The 13,842-nt window shown below is 46.4% G+C and overlaps 1 protein-coding gene and 1 pseudogene across 3 annotated transcripts in view; both read right to left on the bottom strand.

Annotated features, from left to right (window-relative positions):
• Zbtb46 (zinc finger and BTB domain containing 46) overlaps positions 1 to 13,842 on the bottom strand; it is a 70,280-nt gene that overhangs the window by 33,796 nt on the left and 22,642 nt on the right. For all 3 annotated transcript variants that reach the window (NM_001107808.2, XM_087652452.1, NM_001434154.1), the window contains 1 exon segment: positions 3,252 to 4,221. In NM_001107808.2, coding sequence (NP_001101278.1) covers positions 3,252 to 4,188 — 937 coding nt within the window. In that variant the 5' untranslated portion in view covers positions 4,189 to 4,221.
• On the bottom strand, positions 5,864 to 5,961 carry Rnu6-663p (RNA, U6 small nuclear 663, pseudogene; annotated as a pseudogene).

The following is a 13,842-nucleotide window of genomic DNA, read 5'->3' on the forward strand; positions in this document are numbered from 1 at the left end:
CCATGACACGCAGGAAGCATCCCACGCTGCAGCCTACATCTCACATCCTTATCTCAGCCTTCAGAATCCCCAAGCAAAGGCAGTTCACAGTTGCCTTGGCAACCCAAGGATTTAAGACTAAGGGAGGTATACAGCCAAAATCACTTGTTGAATTCTGAAAACACCTTCTGCTCACTGGCTGCATTTGAAACCTCCAGCCCACAGGCTCTGGAATTGTTCCACTTCCTAATTTACCATTGACTCCCATGGCATACATGCTCCCGGCATTGTCACTTGCAGGATAACTCATTGGGCACACACATGTATTCTGAGACAAGTGGAGGCTCTGACCATCCACGAGCCTCAAAATGTACCCCAAAAGTCTCAGCATTCACCAGGTTTGGGTCAAAAGTGATAAAAAATCATAAGCAAATCCAGCAGGCAGACATCACTATCCATGCCTACTGCCTTGAGTAGCTCTCCGAGGGACAACCATCAGGAAATGACCTACTTCTTCTGATTCAGCTCAGTCCATCCCTAGGGAGCACGGGGGCTGCTTGGAGACATGTGTACATGTCAGGAGATATCTGTGGCTGTCACAACCATGACAAATGCCGCTGATACCTTGTCAGTACAGCCCAGGAACTCTGCTCCATATCTTCCTATCCTAAAGACACCCAGCAAAGAAAATGACTCAGCCCAAGGTGGAGCAATGCAGAACAAAACTAACTTTTACAATCATTTCAGTGTCTTGCTCTAGCTCTGTACTTTGTAGCTCAGTATTGGAAACACGGGGCAATGAAGAACTTTAAAAAAAAAAAAATTGAAGTGTATATAGAGAGATGGTTCAGCGGTTAACGGCGTTTGTTCTCGAAGAAGACTCTGGTTCAGTCCCTAGTACTGATACGGTGACTCACAACCACCTTTTCTAGTATCAGATGATCCAACACCCACTTCTGACCTCTGATCTCAGTGAGCACTAAGTGTGCATGCGATGCACATGTACACATGCAGGCAAAACATTCATATACGTAAAATAAAAATTAAGTCTTCCAAAATAATTTGTATTGCATGTATTTGTGTATGAGTGTACACGTGCACAGGTAAGTGCCCACCCAGAGGTCAGAGGACAACTCTGGGGAGCTGGTTCTCTCTCTCCTTCCATCTTTATAGAGGTCTCAGGAATCACACTCTGTTTGTCCAGCTTGTAAGACATGAGCCTTTATACTCCTGGCCTCGTTAATCAGCCATGAGAACTTGACTGGGTAAGAGTAACAGAATGTCAAAGCAAAGAGGCCTTCCAGTACAGGGCTACAGAGTACTGACTGATGGTTACAGAGTTCCCATTCTCAGTACCTACACCATGGTTCACAACCATCAATAACTCCAGCTCCAGTGTATACGAAACCCTCCACTGACCTCCGCCAACACCAGGCACACACATGGTGTGCACTCGTTAGCGCTAGCAAAGCTTTCATACGAAGCTGGGCAATGGTGGTGCATGCCGTTTTTAATCCCAGCACTCAGGAAGCAGAGGCAGGTAGAGCTCTGTGAATCTGAGACCAGTCTGGTCTACAGAGTGAGTTCCAGGACAGCTAGGGATGTCACACAGAGAAACCCTGTCTCAAAAAGCAAAAGATAAAAACGAACAAAAGAAAAAAAATCATACAAAATAAATAAATCTAATTTTTTTAAGTTCTGGAGAAGGATAGTACACAACATGAATGTACTTAATGCCAGTGAAGTACTCAGTTTATTTTTTTTTCTTTTTTTTTTTTTTCCGGAGCTGGGGACCGAACCCAGGGCCTTGCGCTCGCTAGGCAAGCGCTCTACCGCTGAGCTAAATCCCTAACCCCTGAAGTACTCAGTTTAAAACATCTACCAGAAGGAGGGGCTGGAAAGACGGTTAAGGGTATTCCTCTCTTGTGAGGACCCAAGTTTGACTCCAAACATCCATGTTGGGCAGCTTACATCTGCTTTTGGCCTCAGTGGATACCTCGACTCTTGTGCACATATAATAACCATTCCCCCTCATACGCATGTAATTAAAAATAAAATAAATAAATAAAAGCTTGGGCTGGAGAGACATCTTGGTAGTTAAGAGTACTTGCTGCTCCTCTAGAGGACCTGGGTTCAATTCCTGGTACCCACAAGGCAGCTCACAACGGTCTGTAGCTCCAGTTCCAGGGGACCCATTTCATCAGGCAAGCATGTGGCACATATATCAGTGCATGCAGGTAAAATACCCACCCACATAAAAGAAAATGAATAAATCTTCACCAAAAAATAAGAAAAATAAAAGTTTTAAAAATTTAATTATACAGGTGGTGGTATATGCATCTGAATATCAGACCTCTCTGAAGCTAGAGTTACAGGTAATTGTGAGCTCCCAGACATGGATGCTAGGAATTGAACACGGGTCCTCAGGAAGAATAATACATGCTTGTGACAACTTGTGACAGACACACTCACCCCTCAGTGTAAAGCTGTTTTTAGTTACAACATCCCAGTTTGAGGCAGCAAGAACCTGAGGACCAAGAGCCAAGCCAAAGTCTGGGGTGAGGAGCAGAGCTGAGACCCACTCTAGTCTGACTCTGGGTGGCCCTGGCAGTACATGTGCATGAAGGTCCAGTGCATGAAGAAAAGCAGCCAACTCAAAATGGATGAGCTTCCTCAACTACTGTTCCAGCAACAGGCCCTACTACAGCTTATCTTGTTGGTTTCACGGAAGCCTCACTCGGGCAGCTTCTACATGCTAGAGCTGCATTGATGTAACGGATACACAGGGTTGTTAGGGACTCAGCCATCTTAGTCTTTGAGTTATGCAGAGCACAGTCCCTGCAGTCATACTAACATCGGTATTAGAAGGTGACCATGGGCGGTGGTGGCACACACCTTTAATCCCAGCATTTAGGAGGCAGAGACAAGTGGATATCTGAACTTGAGGCCAGCCTGATGTACAGAGTGAGTTCCAGGACAGCCAAGGCACAGAGAAACCTTGTCTCAGAGAAAACAAAAAGTATTTTAGATAGATAGATAGATAGATAGATAGATAGATAGATAGATAGATAGATAGATAGATAGATAGAGATAGACAGACAGACAGGCAGGCAGGCAGGCAGGCAGGCAGACAGACAGACAGACAGACAGAGGTGATCATAGGACGCCACTAGTGTGAACACGGGAATGTACCACTTCTCCAACAGCCATGGTTCATCATCAGCACAGTGAACTGGGCTGCCTACACCCAGCCTGTCACAAAAACGGCTTACTTGAGTCTCGGCTGCTGAAAGGCCATCCTGACGTGGGCAGGAACGAGGGTACAGGCGAGCCGGCCTGGCTGTCCTCCTCCACCTGCTGAGTGATGTGTCGGACAGTCTCTTTGTTTTTCCTATTCTTCCTCCGGCCTGTGGGCTGCCAGCCGTCCCCAGAACCCTGTTCTGATAAAGAGTTCTGTATTGCAGCGTCCTTGGAAGATGAAAGCTCACTCCCTCCATAATGTGATGGTGAAATTTGTTCTTCCTTGATGCGCAGGGACCCATAGCCTACATCTCCAGGCCACAACGACTGTGAAGAAACGTCATCAGGACCATCAGCTTTGGGTTCCTGGTCCTCCTTCCCATAGCTGCTTCCTCCTTCATGACAGCTGGCTATGGCAGAGTCTCCAGAAGAATTGGCAGGACTTGTTCTCCGAGCCAACCATGGGGAGATGCTCCTTCCAGCCATCACAGCTGAGATCAGTGCCTCTGTGCTGTTGCTAGCTGGAGTGCCGATCTCAAACTCTGAGAGTTCATCTGAGGCATCTGACTTTATGCTGATGTCCAGCGCGGCCTTGATGAAATCGTGGCAGGCCTGCACAATGTCAGTCATCTGTAGGAAGCTGGCAGCTGACATCACCTCGATGACATTCCTACTGGTGAGAGCCAGGTGGGCAGAGTACATGAAGTCAATAATGGCCTTGAAGCCCTGGGCTGTAACAATGTCCAAGTGAGTGACGGTGGCCTGGTCAGAGGTCTTCTGTACCTGGCAGTAGAGTGTCTTAAAGTAGCGGCTGCTCCCGAGCAGGACGTTCTTGTGTGCCTTGAAGACTTTGCCCTCCACCACCACGCACACATCACACAGGACTCCGTGCTGCCTCTGCTCATTGAGCTCTCGAAGCAGATGCCGGTAGTGAGAAGTGATTTCCATATCTTCCTTTCGGTTGTTCATCTGGGAGTCTTGCGGCTATGTCTTCTATAGACTCTGTGGGGAGAGGAAGAAAACAGTTACCCACATATAAAACACATTTGCTGTGAAATCAGTCCAGGTAAATGACAGTGGCGGACATGCAGAGGGTCAGCTTCCGCCCACACACAGGCTGCCAAGTCAGGGCAGAGTAGACAAATGCTAACAGCAGGCCCATCTTCACAGGCTCTGCAGCACAGATGTACTAAGGAGGTAAGGGGTCATGACCCACTCAAACAGCACCAGCCCTGTCCCTGGGCAAGACGTCTGAAACACTTCTAGCACCATAACAGACTTGGAAGTTCTAGACAGAATTCTGCACCCAACAGTTAAAATATCCAGACAAAATAAAACTGCCCACCAGTAGACGAAGTTGTTTTCTCACCCAAACTGGAAAACGAGGTTAAACAACCTAGCCTGCAGTCTTCCTCCCTCTCATTTGATGAAACATCCTTAAAACTAAAGCCAGCAGTGCTGGCTCACGCCTTTAGTCCCAACACTCAGAAGACAGAGGCAGGTGGATCTCTGAGTTTGAGGCCAGCCTGGTCTACAGAGGGAGCTCCAGGACAGCCAGGGCTACACAGAGAAACCCTGTCTTGAAAAACCATACATACATACACGCACGCACGCGCACACACACACACACACACACACACACACACACACACACACACACCCCACCATAACCCCATACAGAGCAAAAGTTCACAGCAGACAGCCACAGAACTAGACCTGAAAAGTTTCTAAACCTCTGGATTTATTCAGCTGCAGAGGTTCTGCTTAGGGTTAATCACTATCCAGACCTGGGCTGGGCTTGACCACAGCTTCGCTCATCAGCGGCTTTCAGAGTCCACGGAACATACCAAAAGCAGTTAGATTCTCCTAGTTATCCCCTCAACAAAGACAGGCCCACGGCGAGAACCACAGAACACATGGTAACTCTCCTGACTCAGTCACCCTCATCATTTGTGACATTACATCTCCTGTGGCTGCTGTAACCCAAGTTGCAGCACTGAAGTCTGGATACAAAAACATCCAGCCCTGGTGCCTTGCTCCCAGACTTGGGTGCTGCTAGCAAACTCTGGTGTGGCTTGTGGCAACAGCACCCCATCTCTACCTGTGTGCTCTGTGTCCAAATTTCCCCTTTCTGTAAAGACATCCCTCCTAGTGGGACCCAGAGCCTCCCCAAATGACCTCTTCTTCATTAATTACATCTACGACAATAATATTCCCAATGGCAGTTACATTCTGAGGTGCTGGGGGACTGGTGGTCAGAATTTTGACACCTGAACTATTTGAGGGTAAATCCAATCCCTAAGACTGCCTGAAAAGGGCAAAATCATTACACAGCATCATCTGAACACATTAAACACTCCCCATTCCCAGCTGATCAGCAAATGGTGGTGCTCACTTGAAATGGCAAAATGTCCTTCTTAGAAAGGGGTTACACTAGATGGAATCAGAAGAAGTCTAGATAGGAGAAACTAGATAGAAGTCTCAGGATTCCTTCCCTGTGGAACCCCTCTGGGCAGGACAGGGACTTAAGTCATTTTTTTTTAATCTTTTCATTCTGGTATTGCTGGACTGACCCCAGGGCCTCATGCATGCTAGGGAAGTATTCTATTACTGAGCTACAACTCCAGCCTTTTTTCTTCTTCTTCTAAATAAGGAACGATTCACAGATTTGTATGTCATCCTAGTACAGAGGCCATACTAATCTCTGTATTATTCTTATGCTGCTAAACTAAGCACTCTAGCCCCTTTTTTTAGATAGAGTATCACTATGAATTTCAAGGTCAAATTCTCCATCCTCCAGCCTCAGCCTCCTAAGAGCTAGGACCACAGGTATGCATCACCAGGCCCAGCACCATCTCTTCTTGACTAACTGAAATGTGTTTCAACACTGTACCCTCCCCAAGCCACCACCTAGCATAAGCTGTCAAATGTCTCCAGAGAGGAAGGCTGGGAGAATAAGGCAGGAAACTGTTCCTTCCTTTTCCTCAGATTGCTAGGGTCCCCAACTCCTATCCCTCATTCACAGTAAGGTTCCCAGCTTTCCTCTCATCTGATCTGAGAGTGTAAGTAGACTGTCCCACCCTCATCTGTCTTCCTTCTGCTGATGGCAGAGTCCAAGCGCGCCCACCTAAACTCTCAGTGACATCACACAAAACCATCCCCCCATCCAGAAGAGTCACTCTGCAGCAGGGCCCTGAGCAGGTTCTAAGGCTGTGGCTTTGAGCAAGACCTTCCTTGAAGACTTGAAGGCCGGTGGTTAAAATGTTCCTACTGTACATCAGCCCTACCACACCAACATGAATGCCAGATTCCCCAACAGGTAACCAAGAAGACAGAGAACTGCACTCAGGACTGGCCTTAGAGAACATGCGCTCACAGATGAACAAGTCTTCACTCCAAGTTCACTAGGGCCCTGAGGCAGGCATCACTTCCAGGTATGAACCCTCATGTTTGGGCTGAGGTGTGGCTTTACTCTTCACATGGGCTTTATCTCCCTCTGATTAACTCATGTTGAAGGAGGAGTTAATCGGAGCTTCTTTCAAATGGAAGAAATCACCTAGTTAGTATCAGCTGATGCCTATAGTCCACAGCCAGTGACAGCCAAGTGACAAAGGACATCAGAAACTTAAGTACCCTACATTCAAACCAGGAAGTGTATGTTCCATTATTTATTTACTCACTTTAGACATGATCTCACTATGTAGCCCTGACTGACCTAAAACTCACGATTTAGACCAAGCTGGCCTTAAATGCACCGAAACCCGGTTGCCTCTGCCTCCCAAGTGCTGGGATTAAAGGTATATGCTACCACACCCAACCCATACCTATTATTTTTATATGAGATATAATTACCTTCCATATTTATTAAACACATTGTTTTTTTTTAAATGGGGGAGATGCACATGTGAGTGCAAGAATCTTTGGAGTCCAGAAGAGGGCATCAGATCCTGGATCTCCTGGAGTTAGAGGTGCAGGCAGCTGTTAGGCCACTTGATGTGGGTACTGGAAATCAAACTTGGGTCTGGTAAAAGAATACTGTCTACTCTTTTTTTTTTTTTTTCCGGAGCTGAGGACAGAACCCAGGGCCTTGCGCTTGCTAGACAAGCGCTCTACCACTGAGCTAAATCCCCAACCCCTTTACTGTCTACTCTTAACTGCAGAGCCATCTTCCCATCCCCCATAACAGATTCTTAGGGCTGGGGATAGGACTTAGTGGTAGATGATTAGCATGTGTAAAAACCTGGGTTCCATCTCTAGCACAGAAAGAAAGAGAACAAGGGAGCAGTGTGTGTGTGTGTGTGTGTGTGTGTGTGTGTGTGTGTGTGTATGTGTGTGTGTGTGTGATAAGTTTGAATTAAGGTTTTCTTTAGGAACTAAAATGAACTATCTCCTCCCAGGGTTTGCATTTCTGAAATAACTCCAACATAAACTGAAAATGATTAATGTATTATCCTATCAGGAAACTTAAAATCAGTGGTATATGTGTAGGTTTTGTGGTAAGAAAGGGGGTACATTTTCAGTTAGGAGAAGAGTCAGTTGTCTTTCCAGAGGTTGGTCTGTCTTGGGGATGCACAGGAGAGGCAGATTTAGGTGACACCCACAACATCCAAAGGACATCTGTGGACACCACACCAACCTCATCAAAGCAGAATCACGGCAGCTGCTCATCTGCTTTTGTCCAGTGGCTTTGGCAACTGAGTTTGGGAACGGAAAGTCTCTTGCACTGGGCACCTGGGAGCAGCCAGGCACGTGAGAAGCTGACTACAGGCTGGGCTTCCTACATCCCTGTGGGAGAGGAGGACAGACAACCGACTGCTTTGGTGACCTGGTCATGAGACACACCCCTGTGAATGGACAAGAAGAATCTGTGTTGCTGTATTGCAGTGATAATTTTAGTTTCTTAAAAAAAAAAAAACCAAACAAACACAGAAATGGAAATGTGCTTTCATTTTAATCCCAGGTGTGGGGACAGGGAGCCACTGCGGACTGTCTGCAGCAGCTGCCTATGATTTGCTTCGTGCTCTAGCAGAGGTGTGATTTTTGCTAGCTGCAGACAGTTGCTGTGATTGTGTGATGCTTGGAATTGTGGGTAATTTTCAAAGGGTCTATAAATGCTGGGCCTTGATAGGTGGGTGGGGGTTCTTAGTTTTTGTTGGTCACCGTTTGTTAAGTAGTCATGCACAAAAGAAGAAACAACAAGAAGAAATTAGATATCCTGAGGGTTATCTTGCCCCAAGATCAAACTTGCCCCGAGGAACTCCACATCCCTAATCAGCAGGAAGTAGACATTGCTCCCCATTCCAACCCTTGACTTTATTCAGGGATCTCTTTCCTTTCCTTTCTATGCTTTTTCTTTCTTATCTAGTGTTAGGAGACTGAAAGGGTAGAAGAAAAAAAGAACCCACAAAGTAGCTAAAGCAAGTGACATTAGATAGGATCATAGAGGAATGCCTTACCATCACAAGAACACGGAGGCCAAATCAGTATTAAAAGGGCTGGGGAGCCAAGGAGTTGTTTGGGATGGATGCTACCACACTGTACTGATGTGATAGAAGGAAGAATCATAAACTTCAGTGGCCTTTCTTTCCCTACAAATTCTCTGGTACCTGCTTTATCCACAGGATACTTCACGGTTTTGTTGTTTAGTTGTGAGACAGGGTCTTTCTATGTAATCCTGGCTGTCCTGAAATTCACATGTAGACAAGGCTGGTCTTGAACTCTCCTGCTTCTGCTTCTTAAGCGCTAGGATTAAAGCTGTGCACTGCCACGCTCATTGATAATTCAGTTTTAAATGGAAGCGCTTAAACAGGCTTCACAAGAGTTCACTGAAACAGCCTGAATTCACTCTAGATTCCAACCTGAATATACCAATCTGCCAAAGTCACACCACCCTGAGTAGTTGACAAGGACCTGTAAAATTCTCCACGCAAACTCTCAGGACACAATAGGCAGATATATAATGAGTCCAAAGAGTGGAGGGGGCAGCTGAAGGCCTGTCTTATGCCAGCCAACAAGGTACCTGACCTTTGTGTCTGTGTCACTTTAAACCACAGAGCCAACAGAACAAGTGGAGTTTGACTCCATGCCAAAGCTGAGGAACGAGAAACTTACTACACTGGAAGCTCCAGCCAGAACCCTTACCCGAATGGAGACAGCAAGTGTGTGCTAGCTCTGTTCAGTACAGTTTGCCCGGCAGTGAGGAGAGGCAGGAGTATGGTGTACAGTGATGCTGAGGGAGGAGGGATAGGTACCTTGCTCAGCTGTGTGCAGCCTTCACTTTCCAACCATGAGGGTTATATCTGGGCAGGAACGGAACTCTGTCCATCCAGCACTGATGGTAAAGGGTCCTCAGTCATAAGAAGTCACAAGCAGGAGCTATCCTCCTGCAGATGGGATTCCTACTACCCGCCCCAGCTTCCCATGTGATGATTGATGCCCGTGGGAAAAGTCCAAGCAGCACACCTTGAAATGCACAAGGCTCAGGAGATCAAAGACTGCCAAATTTCCTGCTTGATGTATTGAGGTAAGGAACAGATTGGGTAGAGTGTTTCCTTTGGCCCTATAGAGCTCTTTCGTGAAGACTATTGATTTTAATGACAATGTCAAACCCTGACTAGACTAATAGAGCATGCCTATAGTCCAAGCACTGAAGAAGTGGAAGCAAGGATATTTCAAGTTCAAAGTCAGCTTCAACAAAGTGTCAACAAAGTCTGATGTAGTCCAGTGCTCCTGTCACATCCCAACACGCTGGTTCTGTGCACTTTCACATTCAGGGCTGGTGACTCAGAGACTCATTACCTGCAACTTCAAGTCACTCCCTACAAGCTGGGCTCCAACACTGCCACAGAAACCCTACCTTCAGGCTCTTCTCCCTTGGCACATTCCTGAAAAAAAAATCTCCAATGTCTTAATTGACACTTCAGATGTAAACATTCCTCTCAAACATCACACGCTTTGGCCACATTCAAACTTTATCTCACTTTTTTTTTTTCTCACATCTGACTTAATTTCAATTATTTTACTTGAAATTTCCTTTACATCCTGGGAATGAAACTCCCTCAGCATGTTTTTCCAGGCCTTGAGTTCGATCTCCAGCATTACAAAACAAAAACGATGACGACAGTAATAAAAACGCTAATAAAAATGTTTTTGCTTAAAAATGTCACAGATAGATCTCAAAGCCCAACTATTCAGATTCTCTTGCCAGTGACCCACAGACCCTGGACTTGGAAGGGACTGTGGGTACAAAGACTTCTCTCAGGATCACTTTTCTACAATCTAAGGTGGAAACATCATGACCAAATATGGCACAGAAAAGATACATTAGTGACTAAACTCAGCCACCAGTAAGACGCAAACGTAAACCACAAGAGGTCCCTGTACACCCACTAACACGCCACAATCACAATGGACAGACGTGAAAACAACAGGAAGCTTCATATGCAGCTGAGGGGAAGGAATGAGGACGGACACAGCCACTTTTAAAAGTGATTTGGCAGTATCTTGAATTGTTGAGCCAAATTATAGATGCCTGTAATTCCAGCATTCATGAGCCTGGGGCAGGAGGGTCATAAGTTCAAAGTCAGCCTGGACTTAAGAGCAAGATCTTGTTATAAAGCAAGACCTTGTCTCAAAACATCAAAACAGACAACAAGAATGCCCAGTGCCACATAAACATGACTTACAGTCAGGAACAATGAAATGTGAGGATGATCAAAAAAGATACATGCACAGAAATCAGTTCACTCAACAGCTGCATTGGAAAATGGCCCCCAGTGACCTTCAAGAGGTGGAGAGACAGACCCAAGAGAAGATCCATCAACAGATCCTGCTCGGCAAAAGAAGGTAAACCTGTGACTCTAGTACAGGCCTGTATTCCTGAAGGGGTTCCCTGCACACCCTGCCTGTTTCCACCACAGAAAGATGTCTGCTAACATAAGTGTGCTGATCTGAGGAAGCTAAACTGAAGGGGGCAGGTCCTTCTGCAAGAAGAGCTTAGGAGGGTGTCCAAGCCCAAGGTACAATGAGGGAGGAGTAATGAAAAGCTCACAGGAAATGTCTGATAGAATAAAGAATCATCAAATTACACTTTATGCAACCTTAGTTGGAGGTGTGTGTGTGTGTGTGTGTGTGTGTGTGTGTGTGTGTACACAAATGATACTTCAATGAGGCTGATGAAAAAAAATTGGCAGCCCAGGGCCTCATGAATAGTAGTTAAGTATTCACAGCTGAGCTACACACCATCAACATTCATTCATTTAACTATTTTTATTCTGAGCAGGATCTCACTAAGTTGCCCATGTTGTCCTAGAACCTTTTTCCACTTTGGCTTTTCTGAGACAGGGTTTCTCTGTGTAGTCCTGATTGTCCTGGAACTCACTCTATCAACCAGGCTGTCCTCAAACTCAGAGATGCACCTGCCTCTGCCTCTGCCTCCTGAGCGCTGGAAGCGTGCACCACCAACTATTTTAACCTAGCACGGATGACAGGTGTGCTCTACGATGTCTGGCAGAGAATTCTGTGAAGTTCTTGTTCAGCTATAACTCTTATAATTCTGTACTTGCTTACCCAAAGGATCAGCTGTGAGAGGCTGAATTGAGCCCCCCAAACTTATGTAAATTCCACAGAATGTGGCCATATTTGGAAATAGGTCATCCGGATGTAATCAGGGTAAGGCCATCAGCATGGATGCCTAATCCCATATGATTAATAGTAAAGTCTTTTGAGAAGGGAAAACAGAGAGTACCTGTAAGGGCTCTGCTGTGCCACAAGCTCCGAAGCTAAGTTCCCAGCGCTTGCATAAATGCAGCTCTAAGGACCAAGGGAGCAGAAAGTTCTGTGACTCACAAATTCAAGTTGTGGCATTTATAACAGCCACACTTCTACCAAGTAGCCACCCAGTACCAGGAAAAGCAAAGGCTGCCCTGCTTGATCTCTCTCAGAAAAAAAAAAAATCCCTGTACGCAGTCCTGCAAGCTGCACGGCAAGCGTCGAGCAGCCCTGACTGGCTCAGTCCTCTACCACACTGAGACACTTAGATGGCTCGTTTCTCTTCTGAAAACACAGGAATGAAGCCTCAAGGGGCATGACACGACTGCGTAAAGTGAATTCTACTACATTACATCACTGCTGCTCACAGTAGTACTAAAAAAAGTTAAATAAGCACCGGGCGTGGTGGTGATTGCCTGTAATCCTGAGTACTAACTCAGGAGGCTGAGGCAGGAGGATTCAAAGTGTGAGACTAACTGGGGCTCTATGTTTGTTAAGTCCAAGCCTGGAAAGAGAGAGGTTGGCAGGAGAGATTAAATGATCTCTAACTGGAAAGCAATACTCCAAAATGCTCTAACTGATTAGCTGTCATGAGACAGTGAGACAGGGGCCTCACCCACATTTTCTCCTGGGAACAGAAACTGGTTCATCACCCAGTGGAGAACTTCGCTTCCACTCTGCAGCCCGTGTGATCTGAAACACAAACCTGTACCTGACGCCTGCCCACTCCTCTTCCCCATACGCCACTTGTCCTTCCCTCTTCCTCTTGGTGCTACCCTTTCTCAGTTCCCTCTGCTCTGGCCTGGCCTCTCATGCTGGAGCTACCTTGTTCCTCCCTCCTTGACCTGCTTTATGTCACATCCTCTCTAGGGGGTACACCCCACCCAGACCACTTCGGCTGCTTCTCCTTTCTCGCTATCTTATGATAATATTGGTTAATTTTTGGAGTATTTCTTTTCAGTCAGGGTTTTGTTTAATTTTCTTTCTTACTTGCTTTTCCCACTCCCCAGGACTCAGGCCATCAAAGACCATCTGAGTGAGGCAAGAGAGGAGCTCTAGGTCTCATCAGCACCATCCCGCTCTATCCAGGAAGATAGCCTTGATGTTGCAGCTGAGCCTATAGCAGAACTGGGTGGAGACCATGACCATCCCACCTGCCAGGCCAACTCCAGCAAAGGACACCAGACAGTACAGAAGAATAGAGAAAGCAAGAGAGACAGGAAACAGCTTCCAAGTGGAAAGTGATAGGTGATTTTAGAAGCCACCACCGTGAGATTTGTAACTTTGAATGGTCCTTCCTACTGTGACTCTCCCTGTGATTGCTACTAATAGACAGGATGAGGCTAAAGCCAGTTCCTGATAGCCTTTCCTGGGGCTTCAGGAATGGAGAAAAACTGTCCACCCAGCATCCTGCTAAGGGCCATATCATTAAGCAGTGTGTGACGACTCTGGCCCACTGTATCCCCCTTTGCAAAGCTCAGACAGAACTGCCCCATAGATTTCACGTGAGTCAGTGCAAGGAACAACAAAAGAGCTGCCTAAAGCTCCCATCTCAGATGGTTAGGAAGCATAGAAATGGCAAAGGCAGAAACCAGGCTGCCCGAAGACAGCCTAAAATGAGGTCAAAGATACCAGGCTGCCGAAAGACAGCCTCAAGTGAAGTCAAGAGACCTATGGTAAGCAGGTGCTGGGAGACCAGAGGGCTGTCAGGTATCAAGTGGTTGAAGTTCTAGTCTCAACATGGGAAATCAGTTGAATTCTGTTACTTCAAGGGATACTGGGGCCATAGAGAACCACTAGGCAAGGCTTGCATGAGATTGGAAAGAACTAGCCTAGAACAGACCCCTGTTCCTG

This window comes from Rattus norvegicus, chromosome 3 (assembly GCF_021556685.1).
Source record: "Rattus norvegicus strain SHRSP/BbbUtx chromosome 3, alternate assembly SHRSP_T2T, whole genome shotgun sequence".
Classification (NCBI taxonomy): Eukaryota; Metazoa; Chordata; class Mammalia; order Rodentia; family Muridae; genus Rattus; species Rattus norvegicus.